Source organism: Protopterus annectens, chromosome 3.part1 (assembly GCF_019279795.1).
Source record: "Protopterus annectens isolate FY-2018-M chromosome 3.part1, PAN1.0, whole genome shotgun sequence".
NCBI lineage: Eukaryota > Metazoa > Chordata > Ceratodontiformes > Protopteridae > Protopterus > Protopterus annectens.
The window spans coordinates 1871848293-1871866540 of NC_056732.1; the positions used below are offsets into that span (position 1 = coordinate 1871848293).

Below are 18248 nucleotides of genomic sequence, written 5' to 3' on the forward strand. Positions count from 1 at the left end.
ACTTACCATTTTGAAATATTACCATTAAGATGCAAAAACTATAATTCATTTTTATAACTGTGGGAACGAAAAAGTTGTCTGTCTTAGGATGAGTGCATTTTGCCTACCCCCTTTTCATGTGAGCCCTGTCTGGATAGTGGAAGGGAGAAATGGGCACAGCATGCCATGCATATGAGCTGCCGATGATTGTTGTCATAAATTAACAAAAATATAATTTCCATGCTATGTTTCAGCAGCTTCTAAAGCATCTGAAATTCATTTTCGTGATAATAAGCTGAGCTGAACCCTGTTATCTCCTTTTTCCCAAATATGTGTACCCTCAGAAGTAGACTCCTCATTCATTCTGAACATATACTGTATGACCCTGTGGTACCAAATCGTATGGAATGACACATTGCAGAACACCTGAAACGTAACTTTCAGTGCTTTTAAAAGTCACAAGGCTGTGCATAGAGCCTGTAAAAATAATACACATCAGGAATAGGAAATATATAAAACCTGGTTTTCTGTGCTTCTTCATGTGTCCCTCCTAGCAATGTGAAGTAAATGATGAATGTGTCAGCCTATTTTATTATATATTCATGCAAAGCCCTCCCCCCTGCTCTTTCTTACAGCTTTATGTCATGAATATTAATTAGGTTGCTGGAACAGTGTAGTGACATATTTTCCAGTAAGACAGGAAGTTGAGGTTACTGTAGCTTTTCCTTGAGATATATTTGGCTGATGTGTTGAAAACTACAGAAATACTTTATTTCTGTGGTGCTCAGACCTTCCAGGCAGTTGTTGTTTGATTTCCCTGAACACTTTGGAGCAACATGAATTTGGAGGTAACAACTGAGCAGATGAAAAATATTCTTTCTGTTACACTTGCCTTTTTTTGTTTTGTTTTTTCAAATCTGAGGCAGTAGGCCTTGTGTTAGTGAACAGTGTAGTTTGTGTTGCATGCTGTGGGTGGGATTGGGGGAAGGGATGGGAGGAAATGAAGAAGAAAGGAAAAATTGTGCTTTACAAGGAGCTGTAGTGGGAACAGGCTTATGTGAAAAATGTTTTATTTGTCTTTGTTCACTGACATGGACCACTGATCTTGCTAGAATATTTTCAGTCTTTGGCCAAATATCATATATACTTAAAAAAAAAAAAAAAAAAAAAACACAGACACGCATACACACACATATATGTATGTTCTGATTCCAAACATTAACCAGCAGCATACTCTTGTGTTTCTCAGCCTTGCAATTTGCATTGGAAAGGACAAAGCAAAGATGTTAAAACTGGAGGAAAGTGCCTTCAGTGGGAGTCAGCTTATAGTACAAGTTCACACATGGCAAGTTACATTGGCTATATACGTTTTTTCACTGAGGAAAATTAGGTTTACATTCTTTACTATGTACAAGGGAAAGTGTACAAAATCATATAATCGTACAAAAGAAAATATGCACGCATGAATTAATATACTTTGTTACAAGTTAAAGATTTTAACTCTAAAGGTGTTTCTTAGCCTGTATCTTGGAAACGTGCATTTATTTGGCTTCTCAAACAGGTTTTCTGCTTCTCAAAGAGTGTTTCTATTAAAGATTTTTTTAAATACTCTAGAATGCTGTTGCACTTAATTTCTTTTGGCAGGTGTTTTTTAAGAGCAAATCCTGTTCTTGAGATGGCTTTCCCTCCTATGGCTTGTTTGAATCAGGGCATAGAAAGAGTAAGCAAATTGTTGTACCTGTTTCTAAGTGTGCAGTTTTGGTTTCTCAGGAGTACTTTTCTTTTGAAAGGGGGACATCATCCTGTTGTAAGAATTTTGAATGTAAGTGGACCTTGTAGAAGAATAGCCATATCTGGTATCTGGTGCCAGTGCATTGCTGAAGTTATTCACAGTGGTATGCTCTGTGTCCAGCCAGGACCGCAAATTGTGTAGTTTTATTTCCAAGGATTGTAATTGTTGACAGATATAGACACAGTTCATGTGAGTATATAAGAACATAATATTATACAAATACCAGGAGCAGAAACAAAATTAAATTTGTTCATCTGATTGATTATATCCATCCATCACTTGCAGATCACTAAAGCCAATAACTCTGCTGGTGAAGCACTATTCTCTTGCACCACAGCCAAATTATGGAACTCCCTCCCACCCACAATTACCTCCGTACCATCATGCACCCACTTCAAAACTTTACTAAAAGCGCACCTAAAAACATGCTGGCTATGCCCTTGCAACTCCCACTCTAATATCACCCACCCCATCCAATCACTACCTTTCTTTCCACTCCACTAACTACCTTGGATTATAGCAAGCTCAGATGCTCATAAGCCTAGTACTTATTATACAGCAGGAACTTCTTATTGTAACATTTGTTAATGTCTGTTATGTACTTCACAGATAAAGATTCTAGTTGTCTACTGATGTACTATGTCCTTCATCTGTAAATATGTTGTAAGTAATTGCTATGTAAATTGCTAATCGCTATGTAATCCAATGCAACTACTGTCTGTTTATTTTAACTGTGGAGCTTTTCTCCCCGGGCCTCCGCTGAAAATGGACCTACGTCCAGTCGGACACTCCCGGTCTATAAATAAATAAATAATAAATAAGTAAATATCTCCTGCTATATAGCAAAAAAGTTCCAAGACAGATCTGTGATGTAGATTACTTCTCCTGAAGGGTGGCCTACTGTCAGTTATTGGGAGTATGTCTCATCCCTCTTAACAACTAAGTTCTGCTGGGTTCTGCTACCAACAAAGGTGTGCTTCTGCAAATGGCAAACTGGATCCTGTGGTACCTGCTATGTTGTAAGGAGTGGGCCAGATTACTTGTCCTGCAGTCTGGCCTTCCCACACCTGCTAGAATATATCCCCTCCCTCTCAGCAGCTCTCAGAGCTCTGCTGTATGTTGCCACCCCTGAAGCATTCCTCTGTGCACTGCAATGCAGTAGTGTCTGCCCTGCACAGTAACAGCATGTGCTCCATTAACAGTGCTCTATATGGATGTAACACTCAGTGCTTTTACTAGGTGTCATCTAAGTGGAAAGGTAGAGCCATCTCCCTCCTCCCTTGGATGGATGAGCCTGGTGCTGCTTAAATATGGGTCCCTCTGCTATAGGCAGGGCTTTATCCTTCTATGCCAAAGAGATAGTTTACTATGGTGGTTGATTCTGAGATCTCTTTAGAACGTGAGAATGAAAATCTTTTGAGAGCGAGGAATCTCAAGGGTTGGGGGTGCTACTTGAAATAAGATTGAATACAGTGGGATAGCAACCTTTTGAAAAATACTTTATACAACAAGCTAAATTGGTTAATTAGGTACTGTTAGTAAGAGAACACCAACTTATAGAATCTGGAGCCTAAAATAGTCCCTCTTAAAGTACATATTTAAGGCACTTTTAACACTTATGACCGGATCATTCTAATTTATGCAGAGAACTAGAAAAATTGTTGTACAAACTATATGGCCAAAGAGTAGTTAAGTCAACTTTGTATATATTTGTTAGCTGGTATTTTAAAGTGGAAGGAGATTTACTCATGCTATTTTAGGAGTTGGTACTCTTCTTTGTCTAATTTGTTATAAGATGTTGCAAAAATTGTTTGATTTCTGCAGTTTTAATGGTTATCAGACATTGAATAAGTTATAAATGTATTTTTAGCCAGTGGTATTGGTGATTTAATGCCTGCTTAAAGCTGCTTTGGGTTACTGTTAGCTGTACTCTGAATCTGTGGAAATGTCATTGGTTTGCACATTGAAGAAGGGTTTTACTACACATTTCTTAGTTTATTTGCCTTTGTTTCCAGATGTCTGACAATGTTTAGAGGTGAAATTGTAAATTGTTATGGGAATAAGAATTGAAGAACTGCATGGAATCATCTAAAGATGCAGAGGGAGGTCAGGATGAAGGCTGCAGCTCTCCAGGGTACAAGGTGCCAGGCAGTGTGACTGGCAGATGCCATTTTTGTGGGAGTGCAGTGCCAGCATAACTTGGAGTCGAGGGTTGTACTGGATTAGGGTGCTGCATCCAGATAAACCTAGCTATGATTCTCTAATGATGGATAAAGTATTGGTGGCCAATCCATTGCAGAGATCAGAGTAATTCTCAGCAAAAGAAGTTATTGTCATTCTTATCTTTAACTGGCTTTGGATGCTTTGGAATGTTTCCTGTTGTGCAGGTAATAAAAATTGACTGATTCCAGATTTATTTTGGACAGGTATAAGAATCATTCAGAGTCAAGTTATCATTTTTTTGGCTGTGTATTCTAATAACTAAAGATCTTAGTCAGGCTAGGTCATAGAGACCCATTTTAGGAAACAAAAAGGTATTACAACATGTCCTGTTTTCTTTTAAGTTAATAGTATGGTATTCACTTTGTTACATGTACTCTGACAATTTTGGTGGGCAGTTTTGAGAAGTTTCTTCTTTCAATAAATGTTCAAATGATGATGCTAACAATTTGTAGGCAGAAGGTCAGAATGCATATGGCCATGGTTAACTTCACATTCCATAAGAACTCTCCTTTTTCATGGAGCTGACCAGGAAAGGGGATCATAGTGAGAGAACATTTCCAGTTTCATGTTACTAATTCTGGGTTTTCTGGGATTTGCTGAGTAACCTTTTGATGCTTTTTCCTTGCCTTCTGTTTCCTCAGTCAGGAAAAGAGTTCTCTGTCTTTGTGATATGTATTCTTAGTCAGAAGCACAGGCATTACAGGGGGAGGGTTGTACCTCAGGAATTTCTTTCAAACTCTGAACGTTCTGGTTCTGAGGAAAGTTTGACATCAGATTTCACTCCTGAAAATGTATTCTTTTCAGAAGCCTGTTAAGAAGAAAGAGTTTTTTCAGTGGGAGCAGAATGAAATTCCTATAGCACAGCAGATGTATTATAATTTGTTACAGTTGGAAATGTCAAATTCTGTGGCCATTCCTCCTGTGTTGCTTGCTTTTTATTTTTCGCAGAGCTTCTAGCTTACCTGATAATCAACCTCCTGCTCCTGTGAAATGTGTTATATAGGGTACTAAAGACTCATAATCATTTGTTTTCAAATCCTAAACCAGACTTGGCTTCGATTTCTTTACCCAAAACTGCTTCTACAAAACAGCTTATAGCTACTAACCCCATCCCCCTGACAATAATGGGAAAGCAATGAATAAACTGGGGAAGAAAATGTATTACTTGCTTATTATTAGTTATTTGACATATGTTTACTGGGAAAGTCTGACTGGGTGGGTGCCCATTTTCAGTGGAGGCCTGGGGAGAAAAGCTCCAGAAACAATTAGCATATTACATTAGCTTACTACAGAGCAACAGTATATAATAATGGATAGCACATCATTTTTCAAATATTAGATGAAACATACTTGCACATTAATTACAGAAATTAGATATTACTAAGGCGAATATATACATATATATGTACTTAGTATACATATCTTATAGTACAGGGATGGGACAGGAGGGGAGTTGCAGGATACAATGTACTTAGTATACATATCTTATAGTACAGGGATGGGACAGGAGGGGAGTTACAGGATACAATGTACTTAGTATACATATCTTATAGTACAGGGTTGGGGCAGGAGGGGAGTTAGGTATACATATCTTATAGTACAGAGTTGGGACAGGAGGGAAGTTAGGTATACATATCTTAGAGTACAGGGATGGGACAGGAGGGGAGTTACAGGATACAATGGACTTAGTATACATATCTTATAGTACAGGGTTGGGGCAGGAGGGGAGTTAGGTATGCATATCTTATAGTACAGTGTTGGGAGAGGAGAGGAATTATAGTAGAGGGAAAGCAGGAGATAGAAACGTATATGTTTATTAAAAAAGTGTGGGGTATAGATAGAGAGGAAACAAAAAGGAGAAAGAAAAGTTAGGGGACTGTATAGTGATAATAGTAGTGTTAAGGTATCCATAAAAGAGGCGACAAATTATAAATTGTATAAAATATAATAGCAAGACAGAGGGTAATGCTGTTAAAGTTACAAATTAAGGAGCTATTTGATTAACCTGGTGTAGAACATGAGCACACCCATGTATTAGATAGTTTTTAAGAGAGACAGAGAGTACTTTGATGTTTAGGATGTTAAAACTGTTCTGTTCATAAGATGAATTTTTTACTTTTCTCTTTTGATAACTTGTAGAAATCAACAGTCAGTTGTCCTTCTGCTGAGGTAAACTATTCCTTGCATACCTTTGTTATATCTGCTTCTCAAGCTACTAAACACATTTTGTAGTATGCATATTTTATTTTATTTATTTTATTTAACATTTGTTGACCGGGAATGTCCGACTAGGTTCCACAGAGCCTGTTTTCAGCGGAGGCCCGGGGAGAAATGCTCCAGATGCATGTCTTTGCTATGATGTCCTTCCTGGTCTAGAGCTGCCTCTTTTGGTTCCGTATTGAGAAGCTTTGCTTGGCTTCATTCACAGACTCCTACAAAAGATGTTAAAACTGAAATTTTCATTTTTCCCTTGGGTGAGTAATTTTTGTTCCTCTCTTCAGCAGAGGTGGTGCTGAAAGGGGAACATAATACAAAGAGTGACTCAATTACTCAGCCCTCCTTTTTCAAATGAAATACAAATTTTCCCCTCTGCCTCAGCGCCCTTTTTCAACAATCCATTTAAGCAGCAAAAAGCTGGTGAACAGGATTTTAAAAAGCAGTGACAGGGATGCTCCAAAATTACAGGAAAAGCCTCAAAAGTCAATGTCAGTCCTCACAATCAGCTTGACTATTGGCCTCCTCAGGCCTTTCCCTTCTGGCAGCTTCTCTATCTCTCTCAGACTTCATTTTCCCTTGTGGCATCAGAACGTTACAATAAGATGGGTTCTGAAGGTAATGTGGCAGGGAATGGAAATCCCACCTTTCCTGGGGGATTCTTCCATGCAAAGTAAGCCAATTCCCTCTGTCTCTCTTCCTCCCATTCTACACCAGATGCTAACCCAGGAAGTTATACAACTTGTACCTGTCTGACTCTGACAAAAGCTTTTATTCAAGAATTTTTTTTTTTGGGTACCAAAAAGGGAAGGCTTCTGGAGACATGTACTGGACCTTTCCTTTCTAAATCTTTTTGTTAAGATTCCAAAGTTCAAAATGTTATCCCTTTAGTTCCTTCTTCCTGTAATTCCCCCTCTAGCTTTTCCATAAAAGCTAGATTTAAGGAACACTTGTCACATTCCCATTGGTGATCAGTTCACCCATATTTTTAAGGTTTGCTGCGCCTGGTTTAAATTATCAGATCTCTGTCCTACTCTTTGGAATTTCTATAGCACCAGAGGTATTCACAGTGTTTTGCTCCAGTCATTCTTTACTTTAGGCTTCAAAACATTCCCGACTTTCACATTTGGATAGTTGTCTTATCTTTACAGAATCTCTTTCCAGTTGTCAAGAGTCTTTACAAACTGTCCAGAAATTTCTACTTGGTATGGGTTTCCAAATCAACCTTCAGAAATCTTCTGAAATCCCCTCCAGCAGTATTGAATTCCTGTGATGTCTGTTGGGTTATGCTCTAGGGATAACCTTTCTTCCTACATGCAAAGTTGAGATGTTTCAGCAGTCATTCCAGAGTTTCTCCAATCAAAGCTATGCATCTGCAGGGGAAATTCTCAGGATGTTGAGATACATGGCATCAGGGTGTCATACTTTCTCTGGCCAGGCTGCACATACAGAAAATACAGCAGTACCTCAGATCAGCCTGGATATGGCATCTCAACCCTTTGTTCTGTCACATCCCATTTTTGCAGTGTGTAAAATAAAAGATCCTTTGGTGGACTGGCCATATCTCTTGTAGTTCAGGTCTGGCTCTGTCCTGACACCCATATAGTCTGTAAGCACAGATGGATCAGACTTTGCATGGGATACGGTTTCCAAAGCTGTAAAAGTGCAAGGTCTGTGGAATCCATTAGACAAACAGAAGCACATAATGTTAGAGAGATACTGACACTGATCAATGCTTTGAAAACCTTAAATCATTTGTGGGCCCCAAGACCTCTGCAAGTGTACACAGACCACATACATGAACAGACAAGAAGGCGTTAGGTCCTACCCTGTTTGCAGACTGGCTGTAACAGCCTGGGAGATGGCAACTCAGCTTGGTTTGACTGTGCAGGCTTCATGCATTCTGTCAGAGCGAAACATGATTGCAGGAAAAAGACAAAACCCCATAAAGATGGAAACTTCATTCTGGGATATTCCAATAATTGATTCAACCATGGATAACACTTCCTGTGTATCTACTTGAGTCCTTTCAGAACAAGACTTCTAGACAAATTCTGCTCCAGAACTTCTTGCAAACAGGTCTAGAAGACAGATAACTCTCCATTTCCATGGCAGACAATGTCTCTGTATAGTTTTCCATGCTTTCAAGTGACAATCGCATTTCTTCTGAAAATTCAGAAGGTCTCTCCAAAAATCATGATGGGACTCCCTTTTGGCCCAGGCAACAGTGGTTGTCCCTTCCTTTTCAGTATTACTAAGGGCAGTTACCATAAGCTTCCCCACACACTGGATTTATCCACACAAGACAGGGTTTGTTTGATACATCCCAGCTATATTAGCTAACTGCCTAGATGATAGAAAAAAGATGCCTAAAAGGAATTTAAAATCCTGAGTATCAGCAGCAGGTGCAAGTGGCAAATATTTTCTAGTTGGTAACAGTCCAAGAACCAGGATCCTCTTCAGAGCTGGTTGCCTATGGTTCTTGATTATTTGTTTACAGTCCTCTGGCCTCTCTTATTCCTTTATTAAGATGCATTTGTCAGACATTTCTGCTTGTCTGTCCTTTTGAATCCCCCCACTTTATAAGTTTGTTAAAGTTCAACATTTTTTGAAAAAGGTGTTGCATATATGTCCACCTAGGAAAGAGGTGACGCCTCCTTTAGATCTTTGTACTTAAAAAGCTTATTAGGCTGAATTGAGGTTTGTAATATGGAACACTCTTTTACGTGTTACGACATCTGCTAAGAGAGTACCTGAATTACAAAGGCTAATGGTAAGTCAACACTACCTTATTTTTCACAAGTACAGGATTTCTTTGAGAAGTAATCTTTTTTTTTATATCTAAAGTGGTCTGAGTCTGTTTAAGCTGAGCTATTATCTCCCTACTTTCCTGAACCCAACAATAAAGTAGAAAAGATGGATGTCCATAGACAGCTCAGACAGTACTGAGACAAATGCCCACCTTTGGGAAAGGTGATCAGCTGTTTATGTCCTGTAAAGGTAAGAAGAAAAGACAGCTGGCGTTAAAACTGACCGTTCCAGGTGGTTGTGTTATGCTATTGGTTTTTGTTACACTCACCATAATAAACCACTCCTAGGTGGGGTTAGGGCACAGTTCACAAGGGATTTGGCTTTTTGGTGGCTTTCTGGAAAGGGTTGGACTCAGACCTCTCAACCAATTGGGGACAACTTTCAACAGAATCAGGAACAAGTCAAGAAAAAAATCAGGGACAATCAGGGACACTTTTAAAATATTAGTGCTATTAACTTGAAACATTGACAGAATCAGAACATATGAATTAATACACATTTTCTGAAGTAAAAGAAGTCTATAACTCTTAATTATTGTCATTATTCATTAAGTGTAATTCACCACCTTTCCTCCAAAAGTCACTAGTTTTAGGAGGGAAAAGTCACTAGTTTTAGGAGGGATTAAGAGGGACAGAGCTAAAATTTGAGTCAAAATCAGGGACGTCCCTGAAAATCAGTGACATTTGAGAGGTAAGGTTGGACTCTAAGACGTATTACATAGCATTACAAATTGGTTTCATTTTCCAGGTCCAGAACAGGCTTGGCTTGGACCATGCACCAGAGGTTCTTGGGGTCATTGTTTATTGGCTTCCTCTCTTTTAGGATAGGCTACTACAGCAGTGATATATGCATTGAGCATAGAACAGTAGTGTAGGTAAACGTGCCATAACATCAGATGTTGTGTTAGATCAGCAGCTTCCGTTCTATCCAGCCCCCTTCTATGCTTGTGCTTTTTTTTTTTTTTTGTTTTGTTTGTTTGCTGGGCTGTGGATGTGTATTCACTTTGTACATAGTTTAATGTTGGGTTTGTTTGCTTGCGTTGTTTTGTCAGGAGTTTTGCCTCCCTGATGGGTAAAAATGCTGGTTTTTTGCTCCAACTGTCTTTCCATGGAGCTGTGCATAATCTCCTGATACTTTGAATATGTGTAAGGCACCCTTAGGTTTTATTTTTCACAGGAGGTAGGGCACATTAAAACTAGGCTACTGCAACAGTGCTCCCTTAGAATATCCACTGTTATGGTAATTTTACTTACATAACTGCACTTTTCTTTAAGTTCTTGAAAATTCATATTCGTTACTTTGGTAATGCTGTCATTCTTAGCCTCTGCTGTCTCTTTCTTCTTTTGCCTTTAATCTTTCCCACCATCAGTGCATTCTGTAGTGAATTGTGGGTTTGTGTCATGTGTCCAAAGTATATGAGTTTTAGCTTTACTATTTGACTGTGCAGTAAACAGTCTGGGTTGATTTCCTTAAAGTGTATTGTCATACTTTAAAAATAGTGCAGGTGAATTAAGTCCTACAATGTATCTTGCCCAGTCTTTTTTCATTTATTTCTTTAAGCTGTCTACTTGATAAAAAGCTTTGTAATTTTTGTTTCTGAAACAGCCCAAGTAAATGTAGTGTTTCCCTTGTTCATGTTACCACGGGAATCTTGAATGGACTTTAATGGACAGTTTCTGTGCCTGCACACATGTCCATTAAAGTCTATGGCTTTATTTCACTTTTTCCCAAATGTGATGTCACCGAGATCAGAAATCATCTTTCATTTTCAGTGATGTCAGCACAGGGAAACAATTTTAATGAGGACTACTTTAATGTACAGAAAATGTAAAATGTTATCCAGTCATGTGAAAATATTAATACGATCATAGGAGGTTACTAGGCTAACAGTCCTGGAACCTTTTTAAGCCTAGATATCCATGCCTGAATTTTCCCACTTGTCAATGCCCATGGGCTATAATGGCTTTGGTATATGCCTGTCCCTTAGGGCATCGACAAACTGTCCACTGTCCATAAGGGCCACAGCCACCAAGCCAGGGGTTAATTTGCAATTTCCTATCCATTGGTCCAAACTGCATGTAAATAGGGTTAGGGAAGGGCTCTGTTTACATGAATGGGGACTGTTTCAGAGAAGGGGCAATCTCTGAGATGTATAACTGTCCCTACAAGATGTTTTGTTTGTCACAGACAAGGTTTAGATCCTTAGATTGGGTAATTGTAGTGCTGTTTGTTTTGCAAATGTGTAGCAGATCCATCAGGGCTAGATCGAGAAAACATTGTAGGTTAGGCATAGATTGTCCCTGAATAGTCTGTAGGAGACAGAGTACAGGGACAGGGCTTTGAGGTGGTCCCCACTTTGGAAGGGGTGAAAAGGTAAAGTCACCAACTTTGACAGTATACTTTAAGTATTGACTAATTTGAACTTTTTGCAGTCCATGTAATTTTCTCCTAATGCTATAGTTAAGAAATATCGGTATGTTGTTACTGGGGGAAATTGCACCTTTAAATATACATACCATTGTTTTCAATGTGAAATCTTATCCAGATTTACTATACATTTTTATTAAAGATACATAAATCCTTTAGTTTTATTGTTGCAATCACCATCTGCAGAGGCCTTTGACCCCCCCCCCCCCCCTGAAAATACTGGTCATTAACCCACTCCTAAAACATTTGAGTTTTAACAAAATAAACTTTGGTAACTTGGCAACTGTTGTACTTGAAGCACATTTTAACATAGCTAATTACATCACATTCTTGTTAAAATGTTTTAAATGCATGCATATGTACAATTCAAGCAAAATTATGTGTGCTTCCAGGTGCCAGAAAGCTTTGAGGATGTCGCTATTGAGTTTTCAAAAGAGGAGTGGAAGATGTTGACCAAACAACAAAAAGAGCTGTACAAGGAAGTGATGGTACAGAACTATGAGAACATGATTTCACTAGGTAAGGGGATCTAACTAAATTTTTATTTAGATTTCTTTGCAGTGTAATATTGTCATAAATGGAGAATAATATGAACAGATGACAGAATAGTGATAAAATCTGAACACTTTCCAGAGGGTTCTTTTAGTCACATGATACTGCAGTGTCAGTTTGTACCACTACACAGGCTAAACACAATTCTCCTTTGAGGTGCGTCCTTATCTGAAAGGTGCACTTACCTGTAAGCATGGTGCTTTTACATGAGCTGAAATCTGTATCTGCACAAATCCAGCAGCTCCACAAAAAAATAAAAAAACAGAACTAAGGGCTTAAATTTCCACCAACATATAAAAAAAACTCATAGGAGGGACAGATAGGTTATCTCTAGAATAAGTTAAATAGCACAATACCCTTGTATTCTTCAATTTTAACTTTGATGATTGGATAGGTATCCTCAAATTATTTCCTGAACAAACTCTATTTGCCTTTCTAAAGACAGGGTTACAGTGTGGGGTGGGTGTTGGCAACACTCAAAGTGGTCTTTGAACTCCCTTGAGTTGTAATTCCTGTGATCATATGATACTATAAAATTGTAATGTTGTTGTGTCTTTCAGCTTTTCCCGGTTAGGGGTCGCCACAGCGGAGCTCCGGTCTGCTAATGATTGGTATTTGATTTTTACATGCCGAGTTACCAGCCCTGACGCACAACCTTCAACGAAGGTACGCCCATTCATGCATATCTCCACGCAGAAAACACTCTAGCTGAGAATCTAACAGGACAGCGTCTTACTGTGAGGTGACAACGCTACCGCAACACCACCACCGCGGGTATACTATAAAATTGTAATTGCAATCTGATTTGTTTCTTTTTCACATTTAATAACCAAGTACGTACACTGGTCTTGCTGACCCTTTTCAAGCATGACCTGAGCCGTGAATAAGTAGGGTCTATATTAGAACACCGAACGTTCAAAATTTCGAGTGTTCTAATATCGACCCGTTTTCAGCAAGCGCTGAAAATATCGAAGAAACAGAAAACCAAATTTTTTTCCTAGGAAAAGAATTCGGTTGCCCGTTTCTTTTGCTTTGGTATTTTCAGCGCTGTGGTGGAAAGTTACGGGTCGGATTCAGGTAAGTGTGCGATTGTGTGGATGTGAGGGTTAGGGCAGTTTAGGTGAGTTAGGGTTAGGGCGTGGGTGAGGTGACTGTGTGATAGTGATGGACCTTAGGGTTTGGGTTAAGGTAAGTGCATAGTTAGTAGTGTATGTATAGTTTAGTGTAGGGTCAGGTGTAAGAGTTTAGGTGTATGTGTGTGGATTGCTGTTTGATTGGTGTGCTTGTGTTGTGTGTATGTGTTTTGGAACAGCTAATTTTTTTCCCTAGGAAAAATTCACTGTTCTGAATGTTCGATGTTTTCAATTTTCATTTCATAGGGTTCGATATTAGAACACTCGACATTTTGAATGTTCGGTGTTCTAATACAGACCCAATAAATACAGCATTTGAGTGCAATGCAAAAACAATAGTAGACCCATATCTACAGTAAATAAGGAAACAGTTTACATATGAATGGACTGAAAAAAACTACTGCACATTAAACTTACAAAAAGAGAGCATAATTTTAGGCTGGCCTCAAGCATATTTACATGTATATGTCCCCCATAAGATAATATTAAGATACATGATTCCTAATATGAAATTTAAAAAAAAGGAAGGTGGGAATAGAGATGAAGCAACAGTTAATAGGCAGACAGGAAAGTAGTTAAAGAGTTAACTTTTAAGCATAATTGAAGAATGGAAAAAGGATGGGACTTCGAATATTTACCAACAGCTGCGCTCTGATAGAAGAATCTGTTTCTAAAATATTTCTTTCTTTCTGAAGATTAGAGATCTGTATTATATCAGTCTTGTCCACTTCTAACAGACTGTTTTCTAATTTTTGTCTTAGTTTATTCATAACTCCATGCATTAGTCACATGCTCAGTCTGTCAGTAATATGGAAAAAAGTCACACACTGACCATGGTTGACAGATATTTAGCTGACTGTGCAGCACTTATTAGGGTATGAAGTGGCAACATGTAGGGTATGGCTAATACCGTGACACAGTGAGGTCACACAAGGGTCAAAATGTCATGTTATGCAGGGCAAGCCAATGAGTACATAGTGACATGCAAATGAGGAGCTCCATGCAGCTTGGTTATATGATGTGTGCAAATGATGGCACCCAAAATGGTAGTCCGATTCAGAAAAATGTAAAACAGAGGTATGATGTGTGCAAATGATGGCACCCAAAATGGTAGTCCGATTCAGAAAAATATAAAACAGAGGCTTTCCACTGTGGTGTACACCTGTGTTTTTACATCCAGGATCTTGGAGTGCATGATGGTCATTTACCTGGATTAACAGCAACAATAGCTGAGTAGCAAGTGATAATGGCAGCTGTAGGAGCCAGTAAGGTTACACTTTGTGAGTGTCCATGCCAGTGCAGGAGGTACTGACAGTGCCTGATATAACCACCAGTCCACTGAGCAGCAGACTGGAGATGGTTTCCTTACGTTCAAGGAGACTTTAAGGGACCTTGTTGAACTGTAGTGCCCAGCAGTGGAAGGGAATGTAACTTTAATTCTTAGCCACTGGGACCTTTCCATGATCTACTGGGGGCGCATTAAGAATATTACAAGCATATGGAACCAGAAACAAGCGTGTCTTTGCAGCCGAAATAACGACACAAAGCTAGGACAAGGCTCACATAGCATCCAGTGGATCAGGTTGGAAACACCTTGTGTTTCAAAACCTGTAAAAGCACTAGAGAAGACAAGTTTAATAGTAACTTTAGTCACAGTTACAAAACGTGTATTGGTCTAGGGCTTTTGTTCTTAATAATGAATTGGACTTCATCAGAACAACTGAATAGTACCTGCAACATCTTTTAAATTACAGTCGATCATTAACAATGTAATGAGATATCGTCACATGCCTCTAACATTAAGTATTAAAGTGGCAATCTCTAGTAAAACGTGAGAACCGTATAAATGAAAAAAAACAGTGCAGCAATTACATTTCTGCAACCTCACTGAACACATTTGGTAAAACAATCCATTATAAAAAATCAGAACATGGAGTAATGTAATGTTATGGTCATCAAGAAAGGAAAACTGTTTACAAATGTAAATACCTAGTTGTGTGTAGCATTCTGCAACTAAGGAATTTGATATAGTAAACATTAATACTATGCAATGATCCACTAAAAATGTAAAACATAGGTAAGTGAAATAATAAAGTTGGCAATGAAAGTAAGTGAAACAATTCCTATAATGAGAAATGCCTCAGCCATCATTACAAGCATCAGCCTGACATATCCTGAGGCAGTGCACTAGCATTACTTTGCAGCATGTAGTGGAACACGTCTGATTTTCCAGGATTACAAGAAAACAACCAGCACCATGTGGGCATTTTGTGACATTCCCTTGTTTCCTTGAGGTCCTGGAAGCTGTCTATTGCACCAGATGGCCATCAAGACTCCTCCTGTCCCAGAGGGACTGCTACACATCAACAGGAAGGGTTTTCACACCCTTAATTACCAGGTGGTGTATAGTGCCCTAGGCATTATTTATAATGTGTCAATGTGCCACAGAGAAGGTTGCCATGATTTACACATCTGCCCTGTTTAACAGCGGTTCCTTTGATGGGATTTTCCATAGAATCATGCAGCTGGTAAATGCACACACTTGTTATATAGGTCAGTACACACAGATGGGTGGCATGTAGATAGGGTGCAGGCCACATAAAATGTATTGTTTAATTTATTTAACCTTTGTTGACTGAGTTAGTCCCATTAGGCTAGTGTCCTCTTTTCAGGGCAGACCTAAGGTGATATTTATATTACTAGGAAAATTTGGCCAGGGCATTGGGGAACTTGCCTTGCTCTTCTCAATAGGTGCCAGGGGATCTTTTACATACACGTGAGCTATGACCATTTCAAGCATGTGGGATCTTGGTTTAATGTCTCAGCCAAAGGATGGCACAGTCAGGAGTGCGGTGCCCCCTCATATTGCACTGAATTTTCAGCAGTCAATCCAGGTGGTGTATGAATAGAACACCAAAGGAAAGCGTGCTACCTGATGCACCACTCACACTGGTGTTTGTTGTATGTTACTGTGGTGTGTGAATAGAACACCAAAGGAGAGCATGCTACCTGATGCACCACTCACACTGGTGTTTGTTGTATGTTACCATGGTGTGTGAATAGAACACCAAGGGAGAGCATGCTACCTGATGCACCACTCACACTGGTGTTTGTTGTATGTTACCATGGTGTGTGAATAGAACACCAAAGGAGAGCATGCTACCTGATGCACCACTCACACTGATGTTTGTTGTATGTTACCATGGTGTGTGAATAGAACTCCAAGGGAGAGCATGCTACCTGATGCACCACTCACACTGATGTTTGTTGTATGTTACCATGGTGTGTGAATAGAACACCAAAGGAGAGCATGGTACCTGATGCACCACTCACACTGGTGTTTGTTGTACGTTACCGTGGAATGTGAATAGAACATCAAAGGAGAGCATGCTACCTGCTGCACCACTCACACTGGTGTTTGTTGTATGTTACCATGGTGTGTGAATAGAACACCAAAGGAGAGCATGCTACCTGATGCACTAGTCACACTGGTGTTTGTTGTATGTTACCATGGTGTGTGAATAGAACACCAAAGGAGAGCATGCTACCTGATGCACCACTCACACTGGTGTTTGTTGTATGTTACCATGGTGTGTGAATAGAACACCAAAGGAGAGCATGCTACCTGATGCATCACTCACACTGGTGTTTGTTGTATGTTACCATGGTGTGTGAATAGAACACCAAGGGAGAGCATGCTACCTGATGCATCACTCACACTGGTGTTTGTTGTATGTTACCATGGTGTGTGAATAGAGCACCAAAGGAGAGCATGCTACCTGATGCACACTCACACTGGTGTTTGTTGTATGTTACCATGGTGTGTGAATAGAGCACCAAAGGAGAGCATGCTACCTGATGCACACTCACACTGGTGTTTGTTGTATGTTACCATGGTGTGTGAATAGAACACCAAAGGAGAGCATGCTACCTGATGCACCACTCACACTGGTGTTTGTTGTATGTTACCATGGTGTGTGAATAGAACACCAAAGGAGAGCATGGTACCTGATGCACCACTCACACTGGTGTTTGTTGTATGTTACCATGGTGTGTGAATAGAACACCAAAGGAGAGCATGCTACCTGATGCACCACTCACACTGGTGTTTGTTGTATGTTACCATGGTGTGTGAATAGAGCACCAAAGGAGAGCATGCTACCTGATGCACACTCACACTGGTGTTTGTTGTATGTTACCATGGTGTGTGAATAGAACACCAAAGGAGAGCATGCTACCTGATGCACCACTCACACTGGTGTTTCTTGTATGTTACTGTGGAGTGTGAATAGAACAAAGGAGAGTGTGCTACCTGATGCACCACTCACACTGGTGTTTGTTGTATGTTACTGTGGAGTGTGAATAGAACACCAAAGGAGAGCATGGTACCTGATGCACCACTCACACTGGTGTTTGTTGTATGTTACCGTGGAGTGTGAATAGAACACCAAAGGAGAGCATGGTACCTGATGCACCACTCACACTGGTGTTTGTTGTATGTTACTGTGGTGTGTGAATAGAACACCAAAGGAGAGCATGCTACCTGATGCACCACTCACACTGGTGTTTGTTGTATGTTACCGTGGAGTGTGAATAGAACACCAAGGGAGAGCATGCTACCTGATGCACCACTCACACTGGTGTTTGTTGTATGTTACCATGGTGTGTGAATAGAACACCAAAGGAGAGCATGGTACCTGATGCACCACTCACACTGGTGTTTGTTGTACGTTACCGTGGAGTGTGAATAGAACATCAAAGGAGAGCATGGTACCTGATACACCACTCACACTGGTGTTTGTTGTATGTTACCATGGTGTGTGAATAGAACACCAAAGGAGAGCATGCTACCTGATGCAGTACTCACACTGGTGTTTGTTGTATGTTACCATGGTGTGTGAATAGAACACCAAAGGAGAGCATGGTACCTGATGCACCACTCACACTGGTGTTTGTTGTATGTTACCGTGGAGTGTGAATAGAACATCAAAGGAGAGCATGCTACCTGATGCACCACTCACACTGGTTTGTTGTATGTTACCATGGTGTGTGAATAGAACACCAAAGGAGAGCATGGTACCTGATGCACCACACACACTGGTGTTTGTTGTATGTTA

The 18248-nt window shown here is 39.7% G+C and overlaps 1 protein-coding gene across 1 annotated transcript in view; it reads left to right on the forward strand.

Moving 5' to 3' along the window:
* The first annotated feature begins 702 nt into the window (after window positions 1–702).
* The window catches only part of LOC122797944 (zinc finger protein 808-like), a 665304-nt gene continuing 647758 nt past the window's right edge, over window positions 703–18248 (forward strand). Inside the window, exons 1-2 of the mRNA XM_044066464.1 lie at window positions 703–827; window positions 11839–11965. Of these exons, the coding sequence (XP_043922399.1) occupies window positions 816–827; window positions 11839–11965 (139 nt within the window). The 5' untranslated portion in view covers window positions 703–815. The remainder of the gene's footprint in view (window positions 828–11838; window positions 11966–18248) is intronic.